The sequence below is a fragment of the Staurois parvus genome, unplaced genomic scaffold (assembly GCF_062004578.1).
Source record: "Staurois parvus isolate SC_StPar_1 unplaced genomic scaffold, SC_StPar_1.0 ptg001045l, whole genome shotgun sequence".
In the NCBI taxonomy this organism is placed as follows: domain Eukaryota; kingdom Metazoa; phylum Chordata; class Amphibia; order Anura; family Ranidae; genus Staurois; species Staurois parvus.
This window is the reverse complement of record NW_028318841.1, coordinates 128,948-149,316: the sequence shown is the minus strand read 5'-3', so window position 1 is coordinate 149,316 and position 20,369 is coordinate 128,948. Positions and strand designations below refer to the sequence as shown.

The 20,369-nt window shown below is 41.9% G+C and overlaps 1 protein-coding gene across 1 annotated transcript in view; it reads left to right on the top strand.

Annotated features, from left to right (window-relative positions):
* The window catches only part of PHF6 (PHD finger protein 6), a 48,266-nt gene extending 30,899 nt beyond the window's left edge, over positions 1 to 17,367 (top strand). Inside the window, exons 9-10 of the mRNA XM_089657940.1 lie at positions 2,037 to 2,170; positions 5,011 to 17,367. Coding sequence (XP_089514066.1) covers positions 2,037 to 2,170; positions 5,011 to 5,137 — 261 coding nt within the window. The 3' untranslated portion in view covers positions 5,138 to 17,367. The remainder of the gene's footprint in view (positions 1 to 2,036; positions 2,171 to 5,010) is intronic.
* The last annotated feature ends 3,002 nt before the right edge of the window (positions 17,368 to 20,369 follow it).

Sequence of the window (20,369 nt, the reverse complement as noted above, 5' to 3'; positions counted from 1 at the left end):
CCTGGGGCTGGGGAGCGTACTTGGAAAGTTATCTGATGCAGGGGCAGTGATCAAAACCACAAGTGACAAATTCCTCAAACTGGAGGGAACTGAAAACTGTTGTTCTAGTGCTGTTCACTTTCTCCCAGAAGCTCCACAGCCATCACGTGCAGGTCTTCAGACAATGCCACATCAGTAGCCTATATAAACAGGCATGGAGGCACGAAGAGCAGGAGTCTTTGGAGGGTGGCAGGGGAAATTCTGCCCTGGGCAGGAGTCAGTCTGGTGTCTTTGTCAGCAATAAATCTCAAGGGGCTCACTAAACCTGGTAGCTGACTTCTTAAGCAGGTATTAAGTGACGGAATGAGAATTATGTCTAAATCGGGAGGTCTTTCTCAGCTTAGTTCGTGAATGGGGTCAGCCACTGATAGACCTGTTTTTTGCGAACTGCCAGAATGCCAAAATCTGTCTGTTTTTCTCCTTGAACAGAGAAGATGGATCGGTGTGAGAAGATGCCCTTAACCAAAAGTACGGCTTCCCACTATTACGCTTTTCCCCCTTTCCAGCTAATTCCACAGATCCTGAAGAGAATTCAAGCAGAAAGAGTGGTGGCCATTTCGTAGCTTCCTTCTGGCTGAAATACCCCATGGTTTTCTATTCTCCGGCTAGCAGTCAAACCATACTGAACGCTTCCACTCAGGAAAGACCTGCTACAACAGGAATGGCTGTGTCATCCAAAGATAGAAAGAAAGGTTTTGCCTCACAGCATGGTTTCTGAGAAGCAACTGTTGGAGAGGATTTCTCACAACGCCTAGTGGCTACCCTTCTGCAAGCTGCTAAAATGTTACGAGCAATTTACAGGAAAGTTTGGAAGGTGTTTTTCCAGTGACAGGTCCCTAGAAGACTTTACCTCTGTTATGGAATTTCTTCAATGGGCAGACAAGACCTTGATCCACCATTGGGGATTCACGCTCATTTTACAAGAGTTCTGGCATCTACGAGCGCTCTGGTTAGAGAAGGCCAGTGCCACTCCGGAAAAAATTTTGTAAGGTGGTGACGTGGTCAAGCATGTCCTCCTTTTTTTTGTACACCATTACAGACTGGATTTATTGTAAGCTGGGGAGCAGGCCTTCAGTTGGAAGGTCTTGCAAGCTGTGATCCTGTCTTAAGGGGGTAAGTTCTCATTTTATCCTCTTATGTGCTGTCCTGAGAGACATTTTGAGAAAATTCAAGTTGGGCTTACCAATAACTAACTTGTTTTCTGGTAGTCTTTCAGGACAGCAATAATTGCCTGCCCTAATATTGTTTATACTGTTGTGCTTATGTTTTTCAGATGGGCCAGAGGTACTGTCAGACAAGACAGTGGGGAGAGGCGTCCAATTTAAAGTTGATGTGGGTGTGTGTTTCCTGTTAGAGGAGGAGCTGCGTTCTCTCATGTGCTGTCCTGGGAGGCTACTGGAAAACAAGTTACCAATAAGCCTGTCTTGAAATTTTTATTTTTATCTTCAAGTATTCAAACTTTCCTGTTGCTCTGTTTTTATCTCCAGGCAACATAGTTTTTATAAATTCAAGAATCTCACATCTTCAGTACTCAGACTGTTTACAGTTGGGTGTGGTGTGTGTTTTTTTTTTTTTTTTTTAACAGCAAGGATGGGTGCAACATTTTGGCCTATAAAACAATACAAGCATAACTGTATCCAGTTTAATAGTGTTTAAGGTTAGATTTTTCGTAAGGCTTTAAAATTCTAGTTTTGAACTAAAGATGTAGTATACAAATAGAATGTGTAATGAACACAAAGTGGCTTCCCACAAACCTCCTTTTATACTGTGCTTCATTATGGGATAGTGTAGATAAAAATGCTTGCATAAACATGTTGCTGAACCTCATTCAAAATCTATAATGCAGCCTTTAATTTCCAAATTAACTTTTAATAGTGTACCCACTGAAATGTAATCACAAGTTACATTTGTAGTTTTTGGGGGGGTTTATTTAAAGTACTAATAGGTGGACTCTGTTTTGTAATTTTAGCACTTTTTTTCACCCTCTTCCCATTCAGAAGTGTACATTATGTGGCCTGCTAGGCGCTACCATTGGATGTGAAATAAAGGCCTGTGTGAAGACGTATCATTATCATTGTGGAGTAGAAGACAAGGCTAAATACATTGAAAACATGTCACGAGGCATTTACAAGTAAGATATGATGACCCTGTAATATAACTATTAAAAATATCACTTCAAATATTCAGATAAAGAGAATCTGTGGCTTTACCAGTTGACAGGTTCTCTTATCTCACTTGACGCGCCCACTTATTTACTAGCAGCTCCATTCAGCCGGAGAAACCATGAGCCTAAACCCTGTGTATGCTCTGTTAGTGTCTGCGCTTACAGAGTTAATGACTTCCTGATTGTCTACTTAGGTCATAACACTGTTCACTAGCAGGAACAGGAGGATAGTCACATGAATCCTCAACACCCAAAGTACTGAGGATTTCTGACAAATTGAGTGGCAGGCAAGCATAGCAGTATTTGAAAATCATTTTGATGGGGCTGTGAGATTTCAAAAGACCTCTTTAAAGGCAAAGTGACAGATTCTCTTAAAGAGCACAGATTGGTACAGTTATGTCACAGAGGGTCTCTAAACTGTTTGTGTACAAAGGCTCAGTTTGTTAAACTTTAACACGTTTGCAGTAAAACTTTTTCAGCTTAAGCTGAAGCTTAAAAATAGCAATCACATGGCTGAAAATAATTGGCAAATAACAGAGTAGTGAATTAAGGCTAAACTGACATCTGTGGAACATGTGCAGTACTCTGCTATGTACAGAAAACTGTTCAAGCACTTTAATGATCTTTCATTGTGCTAAAAGTGGACCTACAGTTATAGTTAAAAGCCTGTATTCTGCCACCCTTCTGATGAAATTTGTAATAGGATCCTACCTAATGTGGGACTTTGGACCATGTGATCATATTTCATTCCTCATGTCTACATAGAGCCTGATCATAGAAAAGATGTACCCTGGGCACGTATGATTACCTAGGTTCAGAACAAGCACTACTTTCCATGCCAACAACTGATGGATATGTGAGGACTGACATACAAACTTTAGTTGTCCTGCTAGTAAAAGTGACTCCGCAGGATACTGCAAGAGACAGGAGGGACCCTGAAATGGGGAACCTGGGGCAACGGTCATGGCACCAGCTTAACCCCTTTGTGACTGAGGGTAAAACAAATGTTAATGCCTGAATGCAATTTTGTAACTTTAACTCCTTGGCGCCAAGTGTACGCAAATATGTGGCTTATCAGCAGCTGGACCTTGGCGCAGAGGGGCTGTATATTTGCATACCCAATATAAACCAAGCTTTCCGATTATCACATGACCCTAAACCCTGCCTCCCGGCATCACAAACCCCTTAAAGGGCCAGGAGGTGTTGGCGCCAAGGGGTAACATATGTTAGTAAAACTGTTTTTGTATATCTAGGTGGATTAGATCTTAATCCCTTCAGACTAAATTGGACTTTTTCTCTTTGGTAAATGGTAACGGTTATCACCTGATTACTTTTGTTAAAGGAAGACTGCCACAAAATTTTTTTTTTGTTAAATTTAGCTGTATATTTATTGCTATTAACATAATTTACCACCAAAGAGCAACCCGAAATATACTCTTGCTCCTGACGATTGCAGTGATACCACATGTGTTCTTTAGTTTTGTACCTATAGTAGGGCCCAGAAACAATAGTGCATTTTTTTTCCTCCCACCTAAAACACACTGACTTCAATTTAAAAAAACTAAAATTCTACCCAAAATATTCTGACCCTGACCTTTACCTTGACCTGAACACTAAAACTGGCACTAACATACAGTAGATCAAACCTTCAACTGTGTTTGTTTTGTTTTTTTCACACAGTTTTCTTCATATTTTTCTCCCCTGCACGGAGATAAAGATACAGTGTATTTTTCTCTCCATTCAGAGGAGACAGGAAGCACATGGGCTGGCTGCAGAATGACTTGTCACTGTGATAGCCAATCAGAGGCAATCACAGCAATCGGGTGACACGGAACTGGGAGTCCTGGGTCCAAATTGTTAGTACCTGACCCTGAGCTCTTGGTGAGAGCCTGGTCACTGCTGGGATCTCCACCTTAGCCAATCAAAGGTAACATATTCTAAAAATACAAAGTTTCCTGTAAATGACTGAGCACTGCCCAACTCTTTTGTTCTGAGAACAGGATGTGAAGTCCTCATCCCACTACTGCTCATAGTGGGTGAGAGAAAGCTATAGTTCATCTTTAAACCAGAATAGGCATGTATTAAAAGATTAAAAAAAAAAAAAAAAAAAGCTGCTATAGATGATTAAACCAGCTGCAGAAAGTGCTGTAATCACTTGCCGGCCAGTGTATGTATGTATGTATATATGTGTACTGGGCAGTAAGCGGTTTTACCAGAATTGGGCCAGCCATGATCTTGGGATCTCTATCTATCATATATATATATTTTTTTTTTTTTACAGGGACCTGTCCCCGAAGACTACGGGGAGGGAGGACAACTTCTGATCGCCTAGGCGATCACAGTGGAAGTAGGAGCGGGTACCTGTCCAATTTGGGTATCTGCCCTAGCCCCCTGCTCCCCAAAGCTGCCAATCCTTAATGGGGAGCGGGGGGCAAAGCATTAAAGCGGAGCTTCCCCTTTTGGGTGCAGCTCTGCTTTAATGAGTTGAGCCTGTTTGTGTCCGTTGCATTTTCCCTGCAGCCCCTTTCCCTTTCATCAGTTTCTCAGAACACATTGCTTATCACATCTGTCTTTCATGCAGCCCTCCTAACACTATCACAGTGATTTGCATGCTTAGAGTTTAATTACCACTTGAAAAATAAATTCAACTATACCAATTGACCGTTGAACAGTGTAAAAGAAAACCTTGTTTATAAACAATGACATACCGTTTTAGGGGGAGGAAATTTTTTGATATATAAAAACATTACCCACACCCATTAATATTCTTTTGTGTTTTGGTTTTTTTTCTCCCCCCTCTTTAACAGACTATATTGTAAGAATCACAGTGGCAATGATGAAAGAGATGAGGAAGATGAAGAACGTGAAAGCAGAAGTAAAGGGAACACAACAGGTGCACAAGACAACACTCCACAGCAAGTCAATGGAAACTGAAGGGGGGAGAGGGTCCTGGGAACACTCCATCCATTTTTGATGGGAGAATTCTGGACGCTTTTATCTACAGTGGTAGAAAGGACTGTGGGGAAAAATGGGATTTTTTTTTTTTGTTTTTTCCCCCACCAAGCATTTTCTACATGCAAAAAGCTGCATTTGGTTTAAGATGACCTGGATTCATCAATACACACTTGTTTTGGGGCTTGTCTCTTCCATTCTATTTCTCCATGCTAATTTTTATATTTTAATAGTTGCTTTTAAATAGACAATTCTTTTAAAATTCTTGAACCCAGAAAAAAAAACATCACATTTGGTTGGCATGTTTACTTTACCCCAACTGGCAGAATTAATTTGGCTAGCCCACAACAGGTATTGCCAGTCTCATAAATGTGTTTTTACCTGTGTTTCTCTTCTTCCTTCTTTTTTTTCCCCCTACATGATTTTACATTTGTTGAAATAATTGTAAAATGTAGGTATTTGTTTGAGACACGGTCATTGGATTTGGCTGCCCTTATTGTCTGGTTCAGCAATATTGTACATGTCTTTGACTATGTAACTCTAAGATCATGTATTGTGGCAGAGCCTAGGACTTTTCACTCCTTTCTTGTTCTAGGAAGAATAAATGCTGAAATGTTGAGTTTTGCTTGTGTGTGATGGTCTCATGTCAGATATCGTAAGGGTTTAGAGAGAGGGCTGCAGTTGATTTGCAGCATTTACACATTTGGAACTTTTAAGGGCTTGGATTTTATGATTATCATAATCCAGTGAAGCGGTCTTTGATCGGTTATTAAATGGTATATTAGTTAAAGAGTAACTTCCCTTTTATTGAGGGAAAAAAACATTCCCATCTGGGTGATCAATGTACGTTTGTTTCCTACCTTTTTGTTATTCTGAAGGAATAGCTGTTTGTGTCCTTGTGCAAAATGAATGGGAGTGGTTTTATAATTATCAGTTAGCTGCAGCACTTACAGGGTTCTAATGAAGAAAGTGATAGGGTCTGCTTCCTTTTTAGATTTCCCTTTGTGAGTATTTCTCCAAAAATGACTTTTTTTTTCCCAAGTCATCTTCCAGGACAGCTTCACATTAGAGAGAGGCTCCTCCCACCAGGAAACGCCTGATCCACTTTTTCCTAATAAGTGGCCTCTCCCCAGGGATCCTCGGTATTGGTGTTTCCTTCGGACCAGGAACTACTCCCATGTGGTTTTTTTTGTTTTATGGCCGTCTGGCAGGGTGCAGAGGCCTCCTGGATGGGGCTACCCCTCCCTCTTCTCAGCAAGGCAGGGGCCTTACGGGGTGGCCTCATTCAGGGTTCCCTAAACAGGAGATTTGGGGAGACAGCACCTCTCATCTATGGTCCTGCGGGGCTCACCAGGGGGGATAAAGCCCGCTCCGCCGACCTGTTGGGAAAGGGACCTCTACCCTGTGGGGCAAAGCCTACCTTCCTCCTCTGCACGCTGATTTTCTCCGGCGAGGAGGCGCGGGTCGGTGATGTCACAACCGCGAGCGTCACTTTTGCTGCCCGAGGAATAGGAAGTGGACCGCCGCCATCTTGGTTATGGGTGGTGGTCCGAAAGTTTACCCCATGCCATGGCCACCTCATCCATTGTGGGGAGGGGAAGCCCCTCCTTCCTACAAATACAGCTATGCTAAGGGTGGGAATGCGGCTAGATTGGAGGTGGATCTGTCAGCACTGTGGGAGGCTAGCAGCAAGGTAGGAGCCTGTCGACTGGCATGACCCCCTTCCCTGTACCCCTCATGCTTCCTCCTATCTGCTGTCTCATTGGGGAGGGGGTGCGCGTCCCAAGGGGGTAAGAAGCTTTCTATCCTCTTTCCCTCTCTCTCCAGCACCACGGGGATCACAGTTTCTGCCAGTGGGTGCATGCTTGGTTGGGTTTCCTCCTAGGAGCCCTTGGCTTTCAGGAGGCCTATATGTTGTGTCTCCCTGTCCTAGATGGGCCCACTGGAGGACGATGGGAAGGAAAAGGAGGCTTTCTGTGGGGCAGTGCACTACCTGCAAAAAGAAACTTGGTAGCGTCCGGAAAAAGCAGCTGTGCCAGGAGTGCATCGATAAGCTGATCAAAAAAGTCGGGGGTTCCTCTTCAGAGATTTCCTACAAAATATGACTTTGATGTCCAAAACCTTTCAAAACTTTAGGGAACAGATGCCAGAAATGACCCCAGATGGGCCTTAACCCGGCACCTCAGGCATTTCCCCACCGGTCAAGAAAAGAGAACCTGGGCACTGTCGCGGATCGAGAAGAGGAACCTTCCGGATTTTATTCCATCTCGCCTTCCTCTGAGTTGGAACAGGATCACAAGTCACAATGGTTCCTTTTTCCAGTAGAAGATGCAGAAGGTCTCTTGAAAGTAATCTGACACCTCTAGACCTAGAAGAGGAACTCTCTCTGCACGACCAGCTATATGCAGGGCTACAAAAGAGAATCGGCCGCGAGTTCCCAGTCCATTCCACCGTATGGTCTACCATAAAAGGGGAATGGGAAGAGCCAGAAAGGAAAGCCTTTTTTCCTGAAAATCTTAAAAGGCGTTTTCCATTGAAGGAGGAAGATGTGTCTAGGTAGGAATCATGCCCAAAACTGGATGCTCCCCTCTCAAAGATTTGGAAATCCAGAGATTTATCCTTCGAAGACGTGGGCTCCCTAAAGGACCAATGGACCGAAAGGCTGACATGTTCCTCAGAAGAGCATGGGAAGCGTCCGCAGTGAACTTTAAACCAGCAATAGCAACAACCTGCGTTTCCGGAACCCTAGACGTATGGCTAGGCCAGCTCCGCTCTCACCTTGAACAAGGTACGCTGGCAGAGGAAATTCTTAAATCACTGCCGGTCTTGGAAAAAGCAGTGGCCTTTATTGCAGACGCATTGAATGAAACCATCAAATACACAGCAAGATCAATTGCGTTCTTAAACTCAGCCCAAAGAGCCATTTAGTTGAAATCCTGGCAGGGGGACATAGCTTCCAAATCCAGACTCTGCGGCCTGCCCTTTTGAGGGAAAACTCCTCTTCGGACCAGAACTGACTTCGGTCCTCGAAGTCTGCCGACAAAAAGGAAGGGATATCCAGTTCCTAGCAGGCAAGCGGGATGGAAATTTTTTCATCCCAACAGGCAGCACGCAATGAGATCAGCCAGATTTCAGGGCCAGAAGGAAGGCTGGGTCTCAAAAAGGGAGGTTTTCTGTTCAACCCCAACCAGGACAAAACCAAAACTCAGTCCAAGTGACTGGCAGAGCCAGGTGGGAGGAAGGCTGGGACACTTTCAAACGCAATGGCTACAGACTACCCAGAATGCATTTTTCCTAGACACAATTCAAAACGGCTACCATATAGAATTTTTCACAAATTCCCCCTCACACTTTCCTTGCGACTCCTTTGCCAAGGGAGGTGGTAAAGGTGGACACACTTGTGAACCTCCTGGAAGAAATGTTCCAACAGAACGTGGTCAGTCAGTTGGAGGAAGAAGAAAAGGGAAGGGGATTCTACTCCCTTTTTTTTTTTTTTCTAAGTAGGAAGATGTCTGGGAAGTACAGAATGATACTCAACCTAAAGGAAGTGATCGGATTCGTAAAACCCAAAAAATTTCTTGATGATCTACCCAACGAAAGAAATCCTTCCCGGAGTATTCATTGAATCAATAGACCTAAAGGATGCATATATTCACATCCCGATAAGAGGAGAGTCAAGGAAGTTCCTAAGGTTTTCGCTAATGGACATGAAGAGAACGATCTTGTTCCAATTCAATGCACTTCCCTTCGGTCTGTTTTCAGCACCAAGGATATTTACGAAAATTCTTGCGGAACCTCTGCAAGCCTTGAGGCTAGAAGGGATAAACGTTATCACCTACTTGGACAAACTACTCTTGTTTGCAGACACAGAGCTGTGAAATGCCATGTCAAGCATACAATATCCTTGGAAAACCTAGGATGGCTAATAAATACAGAGAAATCACAGTCCCTTCCAACAGAATCTCATATTGGATACATTCTGGATTCCACAAGCACTTATACCGAACACCAGAAAAATTGCTCAGACTTCAACAAGATACGAGGAGCCTCGGGGGATGCCAGTTTGCACAATCGGAAATGCCATGAAGCTAATCAGCCGCATGACCGCAGCCATACCGAGAGTACAATGGGCGCAACTACACTCCAGAACGATACAGAATCGCGTCCTCTCCCACTGGGACGGCAGCCAAGCATCTCTGGATTCCAGCATTTGCCGCACGCGCAGTGTGGGAGTCTGAGTAGTGGGGAAACATTCACACGTTGGGACCCAACAAAAATCACTACAGACGCAAGCATGCGGGGGTGGGGTGCACACATGGAGGGCTGCCTGACCCAGGGTAAGTGGGACCTGGAAACCGCAAAAAGGTCATCAAACTTCAGGGAATTACCGGCAGTTTTAAAAACGCTTCTGGCCTTTCAGGAGTTATAGAAGGGAAAGAGATTCAGATCCTGCCGGATAACATGATGGCCATCACATACTTGAACAGGCAAGGGGGTACAAGGTCCTCAAAACTAATGGAATTAACAGAAACCCTCCTGAGCTGGGCAGAAGGAAAGCTAAAATGAATCATGGCGGTCCATCTGAAGGGAGACCTAAACCTGTTGGCGCACCAGCTGAGCCAAGAGGAAATCAACCAGTCAGAATGGTGCCTCAGCCGCACAGTGTTCGCCCAGATCTGCAGCAAATTGGGCACTCCCTCCATAGATCTCTTTGCCAATAGAAGGAACGTAAAACTAGGGAAGTACTTCTGCCTTCAAAGAGACCCTCAAAGATGCACTGGCCCAGTCATGGGAGGAAGACCTCCTTTTACGCTTTTCCACCATTCAGACTACTACCAAGAGTGGTACAGAACATACAGGTGTCTCAGGCCAGAGTCATCCTGACAACTCCGTTCTGGTCCTTCCTGAAGAAGCTGAGCCTAACGGATCCGTAGACTATACCTCCCATGAAGGACCTACTAGTATAGGGGGCGGTGGTACACCCACACCCGGAAAAGCTGTTTCTGACAGCATGGCTTCTGAGCGGCGTAGTCTAACTAAAAAAGGCTCATCAGAGAGAGTGGTCGCCACCATCTTAGATGGGCAGAAAAAGCCTACAAGTGCCATTTACAACAAAATCTGGAGGAAGTTCTACTGGAGGAATGGGAATGAGTCGCCAGGTGCTCCTATCCTAAACACAGTACTTTTTAATTCCTTCAAGCTGGGGCAGACGAGAACTTCGCCTCTAATACACTCAAAGTGCAAATAGCTGCCCTGCTAACTTCCTGGAGTTGAAGTTAGCAGAGGATCCCCTGGTGGTCAGATTCCTGAGGGCTGTCTCCAGACAGAGTACCTTGCGTGCCTAAATGCCCTCTCTGGGATCTAGGTACGGTTTTAAAAAGTTTCCAACATGAGCCATTCAAACCCTTGGGAAAATATCTCTCAGGCACTTGACCCTCAAAGCCACCCTCTTGGTAGCCCTGGTCTCTGCTCGCAGAGTCAGCAAACTGCAAGCACTGTCAGTGATAGAGCCTTACTGCACAATCCTGTTCGATAGGATTATCCTCCATACGGATCTGGCTTTCCTACCATAGGTCACGTCGCATTTCCATAGAACACAAGAAATTGTAATACCATCCTTTTTGCAGGAGCCCAAGCAACACCAAAGAGACTACAACAAAATTGATGTAAGAAGATGCCTAATTGCGTACACCGAGCATACTAAAGCATGGAAATGCTCGTCCAGCCTCTTCGTCTTATTTCAAGGACCAAGGAAGGGATACAATGCCTCTACAGGCACCATCGCAAGATGGATAAAAGAAGCCATCTCAGGATACAAAACCGCAGCACTGGCGCCACCACCTGGCTTGAAAGCGCAATCGACTAGGGCCACCACAGCTACTAGGACAGATAGAGCTGGCACCTTCCCGGAACAGCTCTGCAGGGTCGCAACATGGTCCAGCTTCAGCACCTTCGCCAGGCACTACTGGTTGGACCTGATCGCCAACAAGGACCAGGCGTTTGGCAGGAAGGTCTTGCAATCCAATGCGTCTAATGTACATATTTCTATTGAATCCTCTCATGTGAAGCTGTCCTGGAAGATGACTTGGGAAAATGCAGTTATTTACCTGTTAACTGTATTTCCAGGAATCTTCCAGGACAGCGTAGCTCCCTCCTGATTACTGTATAGTTGCATGCTGGTGTTCCGTCATTTAATAGACTAGACATGTTGCTACTGTTTATGTTTGTGCTTTATCCTAGGCCTTCGGTTATATTCCTGTACTGAGGATCCCTGGGGAGAGAGGTTGCTTATAGGGGAAAAAGTGGAACAGGTGTTTCCTGGTGGGAGGAGCCTATCTCTCTTGTGAAGCTGTCCTGGAAATACAGTTAACTGTTTTTTTTTTTTTTTGTGTTTGTTGCAAGAAATGTCCAAAATCTGAATTTTATCTTAGTGTAGACTTCTGGGAAAATCAGTAAGCAAATTACACAAGCAGGAATTGACATTTCTTGGATGTTCTGTACATCATCTGTGTACAGAATGTCTCCAGGTTGCCGTATTGCATTTTACAGTAAACTACAGCGCTGTAGATTGAAAAGGAAAGGTAATCTTTAATAACATTCAATTACAATATGACTCAATTGTATAAGCTATATAAATTTTTTTTTTTTTTTTTTTTTTTTTTTTTTTTTCCCCCCCACGAAAGTGGAGTTACTGTTTAAGCTGCAGAGGAGCTGCTACATGAGACTAATTGTGCACATTCTGCTTCAGTTTGGGATCATTTGTTGAAAAAGTTCATAAAAATACTCAGAATTTCAACAGTAAGCTTCGTTTATTTTAATTATTTGGACTCCTATTTTCTTTACAAGAGGTTGAAAATTGGTCACACCCCTGCTTGGGTTGCCTTTCTGTTTTTAAAAAAAACAAACAAAAAAAAAAAAAACCTTGTAGCTGAATTTTTCTTGTTTGAGGGACACAAAGTATTTCACCTTCAGGTTATACTGTTGCTTAAGGGGTTTGGACACTGACAAATACAAAAGTGTAGGCCAGCTTAGGATACTCCCTTGTTAGTGTCCTAAAAGGATAGACATTTTATCTTAAGTAAACGACTTGACTGATTTATTACTAGCACCATTTTCTTATATAATTTTTTTTTTTTTTTTTTTTGTTAACCAATCAAGACATCTTTTGTACACCCTTCTAGAGCTGGTCTCTTTGATTGCAGCTCTCCAGCACTTTCCAGACTGTTCTAGTAACAAGTTAGCTGCAGAGCTATTTTCAGGTCCAGAGCAGTCCGCGTTGCCTCACTGCCTGCCCTTCTCTAAAGTCTCACTCCGTGCTGGCCTACCTTTTTACATAATCACTGAGCGCCTTTGATTTCTCTGAATTCTGCTTCTCTCTGTGCTTTAGAAACTGCTGTTTGATCCCATTAGAGATGTTCCTGTCTCTTCTCTCACCACAGGGTCTCAATCACCTCTACGAGGAGGGTGACTGAACTTGTGGCCTTATTTTGCAAAGCCCAGGTTGTCTTTTTGCCCAAGGTAGTTTCTGCCTTTCACTGCAATCAGAACATCATTCTTGTGTCCATCTCCAATTCACCAGAAGGAAATTGGGAAACTTCACCTCATTGCCCCAATGTGATTGGGCTGTGAGAGTCTCCGTCTCCCTCGTAAGCTTACATCAGCATCTTCTTCTGCCATCTCTAGGTGGCTTAAACAGGTCCTCATCCAAGTTCATAATCTCAGGGATTGCCCTTTCCTGGCTAGATGTGCTTTTTTGGGTTTTAGGCATCAGGCAGATCTTTCTAAAATTTGCAAAGCTGCCACCTGTTCACGCATTCTCTAGTTCTACCATGTGTGTATTGTGCCCTCATCTGATACTAACTTGGGGCATATGGTCCTTTTTTTAAGGTGGCTCTTTGAACTGCAGGCAGTTCTCCATTGCTGTATTGTTAGCATTTGTTTGCTGCGTTCAGTGAGGGACACGGGTCCCAGTCCTCTTTAATAATCATTCTCTCAGTACTGCTTTGCTATAAAGCAGAGGTATGCAGGTAGTAAGAGGGGACTAATCTAGGCTGCCCTACACTTTGTTTTGTTTTTTGTATTTTTTGTTTGCCAGTGCCCAATTTTCCTATAAGTGGCAGTATGGAGTAACCTGAAGGTTTTGTCTCTTTGGCTCTCAGTGGACTCCTATGGTCAGTACGAATGTAGTGTTTAACAGCATAAAAGTGCAAGAGTTAGAAAACGTAATTGCATGTGGGGACACTATATAACATGCTGGAAAACTCTGCATATGAGAATCTAATCATTTTTACTGTGATGAACAAATTTCAAACCACGCATGATCAGATCTCTCAATCCTGATTATAGAAATTTTTTTTCCCAGTAAGAGATCTGCCTTTCTATGCCTCAGGCTGATGTTTATCAAGACTCCTTCCCCCCCCCCCCCCCCCCCATATGAGACTTTCTTGCTAGTGTCCAAGGAACCTTTAATGAGCCAGATGGTAATTTAGATCTTCTGACATTCTTGAACTTAAATGTACTTACCGCACATCTCCAAAGAACTAATGAAACAAATATGAGAGACTTTCAAACTCTTTGGCCATACCAGTTGATCATGCAGGTGATATTGACGAACTGCGTCCAGTTTGTTCACTTTGCTCTAGATAGTACTATCGGTTCATAATTATCCAAGTGATCATTTTTTAACTTTTAGAGGTTAAACTATGTTCTTGAGAAATGCATTGCATGCATGTGTCTCCTTTTTTTGATTTAGAGGTTTTGCTCATGAGGCCCTCAAGTAATCATGTGTTCCTTCACTCCTAATACTCCTCGGAGTGCAATATTCAAATCTGTAACTCTCCTCTTATATAAGAATCCATATTGAGATTTTGTTAATCATACATAAGGCAAGTACAAAATTACACTGCTGCTAGGTACTCTCTCCAATAATCTTAGATGTGTATTTCATTTTTAGGTGCTTTATTGTAGTGAATGTACCCTGTAACTCCAAGGTAAGATTGTTGTAACAATATTAAAGTGGAACTTTAGTCAGAAAATTAAGTCTTTCTAGATCACTTAAGGCTGGTCCCTTTTTTGCAGGTATAGCTATGTAAAACATTAAAAATAAATGCCTATACTGTTTAAAATTCAGTAACGCACTGTCTCACCCTGCTCTGCACATGCACAGTTGCTGTCCATTTTTAGGCAATGTGATGAATTCGTAGAGGTTGATCTGGTAGTCTAAAGAGTAATGTCTCGGTCACACCATACGTGTATGAAAACGGACGTGACGATTTCACTTGCAGAGACCTCAGTTTACATCTGTTTTCATGCGCTCTTCAATTAGCTTTTATATACATTGCAGATTCCTGTGCAGACAAAATCCCCACGTGATACTAGTGGTGTTGTGAGAACAGGACACACAGAGAACAGTTGATTTTGTTGTGCCCTTGCAGAACGCTTGCACAAGAACGGAGGTCTCTGCACACTGATGTGTACGAGGCCTAAAGCGGAACTAAACCTATCGATTTTAACAGTTTCCAAAAACTGTTACATTCCTGGAATGCCGGGATTGCTAACTGTAACATTTTGCTTGTTTTCTCAACCAAACTGTCAAACCATCAAATGATTGGTGTTATCACTGATCATATGTGCAGCACCATGGCAGATCAAGCAGATGGCAGCTTCCTTGGCTGAAAAGGATATATGGGGGGGGGGGGGGGGGGTTAGTTCCGTTTTAACTGCTGCTCAAATGTCTGGGCTTCAGCAAAATGGCAGCCTCCAGCAAGACGAAATGGGAACGATACTGGAGGCAATTTACAGCACACGCAAATTTTGGTAGCATAATTATTAATGTGGAATGTATGTTCCTTGCTAAAGAACATTTATTTTTATTATGTGTAAAGTTGTTTTGTTTTTTTGCTTTTAAGCAGCACCTTTTCTAAGTTGCAAGACCTATTCTGTATATCATAACATTCAAAGGTACATATGTGTATATATAGGTAAATGGGAATCAAAATCTCTAGAAGGGTTGTGACTATGAAACTGGTTAACGTTTAATTAATGTTACTTAGTGTGGGTAGAACTTCTAGTTTTAGAATCCTCTATTGGGTTTTAATTTTGGTCTCTGTGCCTTTTTGGGAGACTCTTATTTTCTGATTTTAAGCGACCATTGAAAGCTGAAACAAATGTAAAATTCAAGTAAATGGGATTCCTTAATGCAACTAATCACAACCGATCTTGCTGGTGTGAATGGGACCGAAAAGGAAATTCTCCCAACGGGAACACCTGTTTTGATGACAAATGTAGACTTTTCCCTCATTGGGAGGTGAATTCCTCTAATTTCCAGTTGTGTCTCCAGGCCTAAAAGTGATGGAGAATCTCTCCAATAGGGACACAGCAATAAAAGCCTGACAGGTCTTGCCCCTCATCAGTATATAGAAAAGACTATAAAGCTGCTTCTAGGAACAAATGGGATTTTAAAAATGAGACCGATATGTTGTCCAGCAACCAAGATTTCTGCTGAAAATGTTTTGAGCCAAATAGAAATTGCATTCTTTTAAGTACAATATAGTGCTGGGCATAGTCGGAGAATTATTATTATTATTATTATTACTACGAGTTTATATAGCGCCAAAGGGTTTGCTCAGCGCTGTACAATTCCGGCTGGTTCCTGTCAGCACCCCCCCGTCCACGTCCTTATATTACAAAAAAAAATTGGAGGAGCCGAGCAGGAAATGGTCAACCAAACAGTGTCTGCTTCCAATGAAATGCAGGCATGGTATGAGTATTCTGAAAATATAAATATATTCTAATTGGAATGAAATCTCTAAAACCACTGTGTATTGCATTTAGCCTGTTCTTCACATAACGAAATACGTTTTTTTACATTTTCTCCCATGTTTGTACAATACCTTTTTATCACTACAATCCCCACAGTACAATCCTGTAGATTTTCTTTAATCCGTAGATCTACGGGTTATTGGCTGTGAGCAGTTCATTGTAATTGGACTATCATAGGTTGACTTCAGATTGGTTCTTGCAGGCCACTCTGGCCTGTAGACCTCTGCACTGTGCATTGTTATGAACATACTGATGAGCTTATTTAAATAGGCAGTGCGTAAAGTGTTGGAATCCTTTGCAGCCACTGATTTGACTACAGTAAATGTGATTTGTTGCTGTGGGTTAGTGCACCTTGCAGCTAATCATTGATGCTTTATTGTACAAGTTGAGTGTTTGTGCCAATATGGCAGAGGATGTTTGTGACAAGTGAAGAATGCCCTTGTGTACATGCAGGCTTATTCAGTATGGCAGAGAGGAACTGTGCATGGTGCAGTAACCAGTGAGAATTCACTTCTCTTCAGAAATCTGACTGCTGAATTTAGCATGTTGTTACTACAGTGTGTACTGCTATATTAAATAAGCCAAATGTACCCTCTGTGCTGTTTGTGGCACAGTGCACTTGCCTCAGACTTCGAGTGATTGACAATGAGAATGACTGACTGAAAGTGATCACTATATAACAGGCTTGCCCATTGTTTAAACCTGGGGGTCAGGACTTAATTTCAGGAAGCATGCATGTTTGTGAAGTGATGTGGTTGCCAATGTTATCATTGCATCTGAAATCCTATTCCTTTTTAGTCCCCAGGCATTTTATTGGGCAGTCTTGTGGTATAATGTATCATACAGTCTTATTTTCTCTGTTTTGAAAAGTGCCTTACAATGTAAATAATTGTATTTGTATATTCTTGACGAGCATCTCCTGGATAGTGACTTGTTAACATTTAGTAAAGTGTACATCTTTGTATTTACTGTATCTGTTGGTAGGTATAGTTTTACTAATAAGGCATGAAAACTTATTTATATAGTAGGTATGTAACATTTACATGCATTGTATGTATTTAATTCTGCCATCATTTCATAACCAATTATGTTAAGCTTTAGTAGTGGTTTCTAAAGCTGAATTTTGGATCACTGTTGTACAACCATGTTAGGAAATGTAACAAGCTTGTTTTATCAGTAAAAATAGATATATTGGTGGCATTTCTTGGCAGATGATGTATAGTGACACGTTGCTCCAAAGCTGTATAGCAGGAATAGAATAATTGCCTGAGGTTTATCAGCTTGGTATACAGTTAATTCCTGTACTAAAATATTCTTTTGTGCTTTACAGCTTCTCTTTTTTTTATGGAAAATGTTTTTTTTTATATTAAAATGAATACAAACCTCTTAAATGGTTTTTGTTGTCTGTTGAGAAGGACCAGTTTAAAATAATGAGTTAAAATGCATCTCAGCAGTGGGGTTTTACTTCCCCTCAATTGATTTACACATAGACATGTTGTAGGATTACATGGTAGAAAGGGCTAACCGAGCCCTATACTCATAGGTCATGAACCTAATCTAGTATGTAACATTAAGGGGGGAAAAAAAAGAAAGTGAAGGTTGTGCAAGGATGACCCATTAGTATCAAAATTGGGTTCATAAAAACATGTATATTTTATTACAAAGTCATCTAAAATGTCATGTAAATTACAGATCAAAAATTATATTGCCACTATAGATATTTTTAGGTATAGAAATGGCAATTGTCCTCTATCCAGAAAGTCAATGTGTTTGGGTCACATGTGGTAGTGATCGTGGTGGTGTATTTGAATAGGTTCCTTTTTTACCTGACTTAATAAGCACATCGATCATCAATCTGCACTTCCTTGATAAGTGCTTTAAGAACCTTTTACAGCCACTGATTTAGTTTGACCCTTATTTTTGTATTTTTCTTTTTCCCCCCTTTTTTTTTTTTTTTTTTTTATGTTTTGAGGTAAACACACCCTTCTCATTGCTGTTTTTTTGCATGTGCTGAATATATGTTCTCACATTTGCATGGTACAATATATGCTGCTGCCTCTGTGGACTTCTGTGACCTAGAGTTGGATAACGTGGAGGGTACTCCGTTTGTTGTCCTTATTTGCCTCCCCACATCCTTAGTGTTCCTAACCATCTCCTCAGCTATACGATCTTGTTAGGTGTTGAAATTACAAGTAACAATGCATCTGTCATTTCAAAATGTCAAGTCTTGAAGCAGCGATGACTGTGCAATGTGTTGGCTTTCTGGATAGATGATAATTGCCATTTGCTATGGATCATGGTATTATTTTGGATCTGTAATTTTAAATTTACTTTTTTTTTTTTTCTTACAACCATCACTTTTTTCCTTGACTTTACTGCCTCTCAGCTACTCGAGTGAGCATGCCCTTTGACAAACCACCAAATAAAACTTAGCAATTATGTCTCACATGGGGTGTATCAATGTGTACTGCTGTGTTTTACCTGTATGGGGATGTAGAGGTGTTCTGTGCTTTGCTATGCAGGCGTTCCTATTCATGTCAGTTGGAATGCAATGGCTGCACGGAAGCGTAACTAGTACGGGTAAATCCAGCAGTACATAATGATACGCCCCATGTGAAAGAGGACTTTCACCTCATTTACACTTGCTTTGCTATCTACAGAGTGTATTTTACAGGCAGTGAGGTATATCATCATTCCCATGGCCTGGTTTAACCCCCTGACAGGCTACTGTGCTGCTAAAATAAATTGTGGAGTGTCCCTTTTTAATATCCATACCACTCATCCAGGATTAGGGTCAGATATGAATATGAAGGTGGCACTTTGGGGGGGGGGGGGGAATTGTCAGCTTCTTTTTTGATACTCACACCAGACCCTCATCCAGCATTAGGGTCTGATGTGAATATAAAGTGGAATTCTGCTTCTAAATAACATTGGAAAAAATGCATGGTTCCCCTCCCCCACTGCCTAATCTTCATCCGATATCCTCATTCAGCATTAGCAGCCTATGTGAAAATTAAGAGTAATCCTGCAACTAGAATTAAAAAAAAAAGTGGTGTTCCCCCTTAATAGCGATTAACAGATCTTCATGCAGCAGTAAGGTTTAATATTTAACATAAAGGGGAACTCCACTGCAAAAAGTGTGGGGTTCCCCTTTAATATCCATAGCAGACATGGGTGGCGGTTTTCTTTCATATTCTTACCAGACCCTCATCCAGAATTAGGGTCTTATCTGAATATAAAGGTAAAGCCTGCAGCAGAAAAAAAGTAGGGTTCCTCTTTATTATTCATAGCAGGCCCTCATCCAGGATTACAGTCTGATATGAATAGAAAGTGGGAATTCTGTGTCAAAAATGAAAATGTAAGCTTCTCCTTTCATTTCCACACTAAATCCTCATCCAGGATTGGGGTTTCTTGTGACGATAAAGTGGAATGCCGCTGCTAAATAACAATGGAAAAAAACTGATTCCTCCCCAGTATTCATCCCAGATGTAAAGTAAGCAAGTTAAAGCGATCGTAAACCCTCCACAAAAAAAAAAAAAAAGTTTTTCCCTGTAAGGCGATGTCATAATGTGCTAGTATGCATCACATACTAGCATGTAATGTGAAACTTAAAAAAAAGTCCTCCACTGGCACAATGTCACCACTAACGGCTTCCTGCCTCAACTGATCCTTCTTCCGGGTTTGCGGGCTCTGGTGGCTTAAATGGCTGAGCAACAATGACATCACTCCCGAGCATGTGGGCAGGAGTCACTTTTTATGGCGCACAGCTCTGAAGGAATGTCACGGGCATGCCATTCCTTCTGAGCGCATGTGTCGGTACTCTACATGGGTAAGTATCTCCTAAACTGCGCATGTTTTTAGGAGATATTTACAGTACCTACAGGTAAGATCTATTAGAGGTTTACTTGTAAGTACAAGTTAAACAGCATTTACATCCACTTTAATGCAATGCATGTAACACATGCCTAAAATGTATAATAAAAACGAGCGCTAGGTATGAAGCTGCTTTCATAAAGGTGAAACCTCTTACCCTCTATATAAAGATGTAAACAGAGATGCAGCGCTAAAAAAAACAATAATAAACGGTAATGTGAAATTAGTGCAGGTTCCTTGTAGCACTTTAAGTGATACAATATGGAGTGAATCGTCTCAAGTTGACGTATTGGCAAAGTGAACAAATGTAAATTAGCTGCATTACAGTGACTTGAGTGATTATTGATATATATTATAAAGTCCAGCAATACTGTGATCCGTGTTGGTGAAATCCGTGACTGGAGCTGATAATGTGATTGCACTCACCAGAAGCACAATTTAAAAGCGCATTTGTGTTAATAGTATCGTGTCATGTGGGTGTGGATAAAAATGTTGGAAATAATTTGGTACACGTACGGCA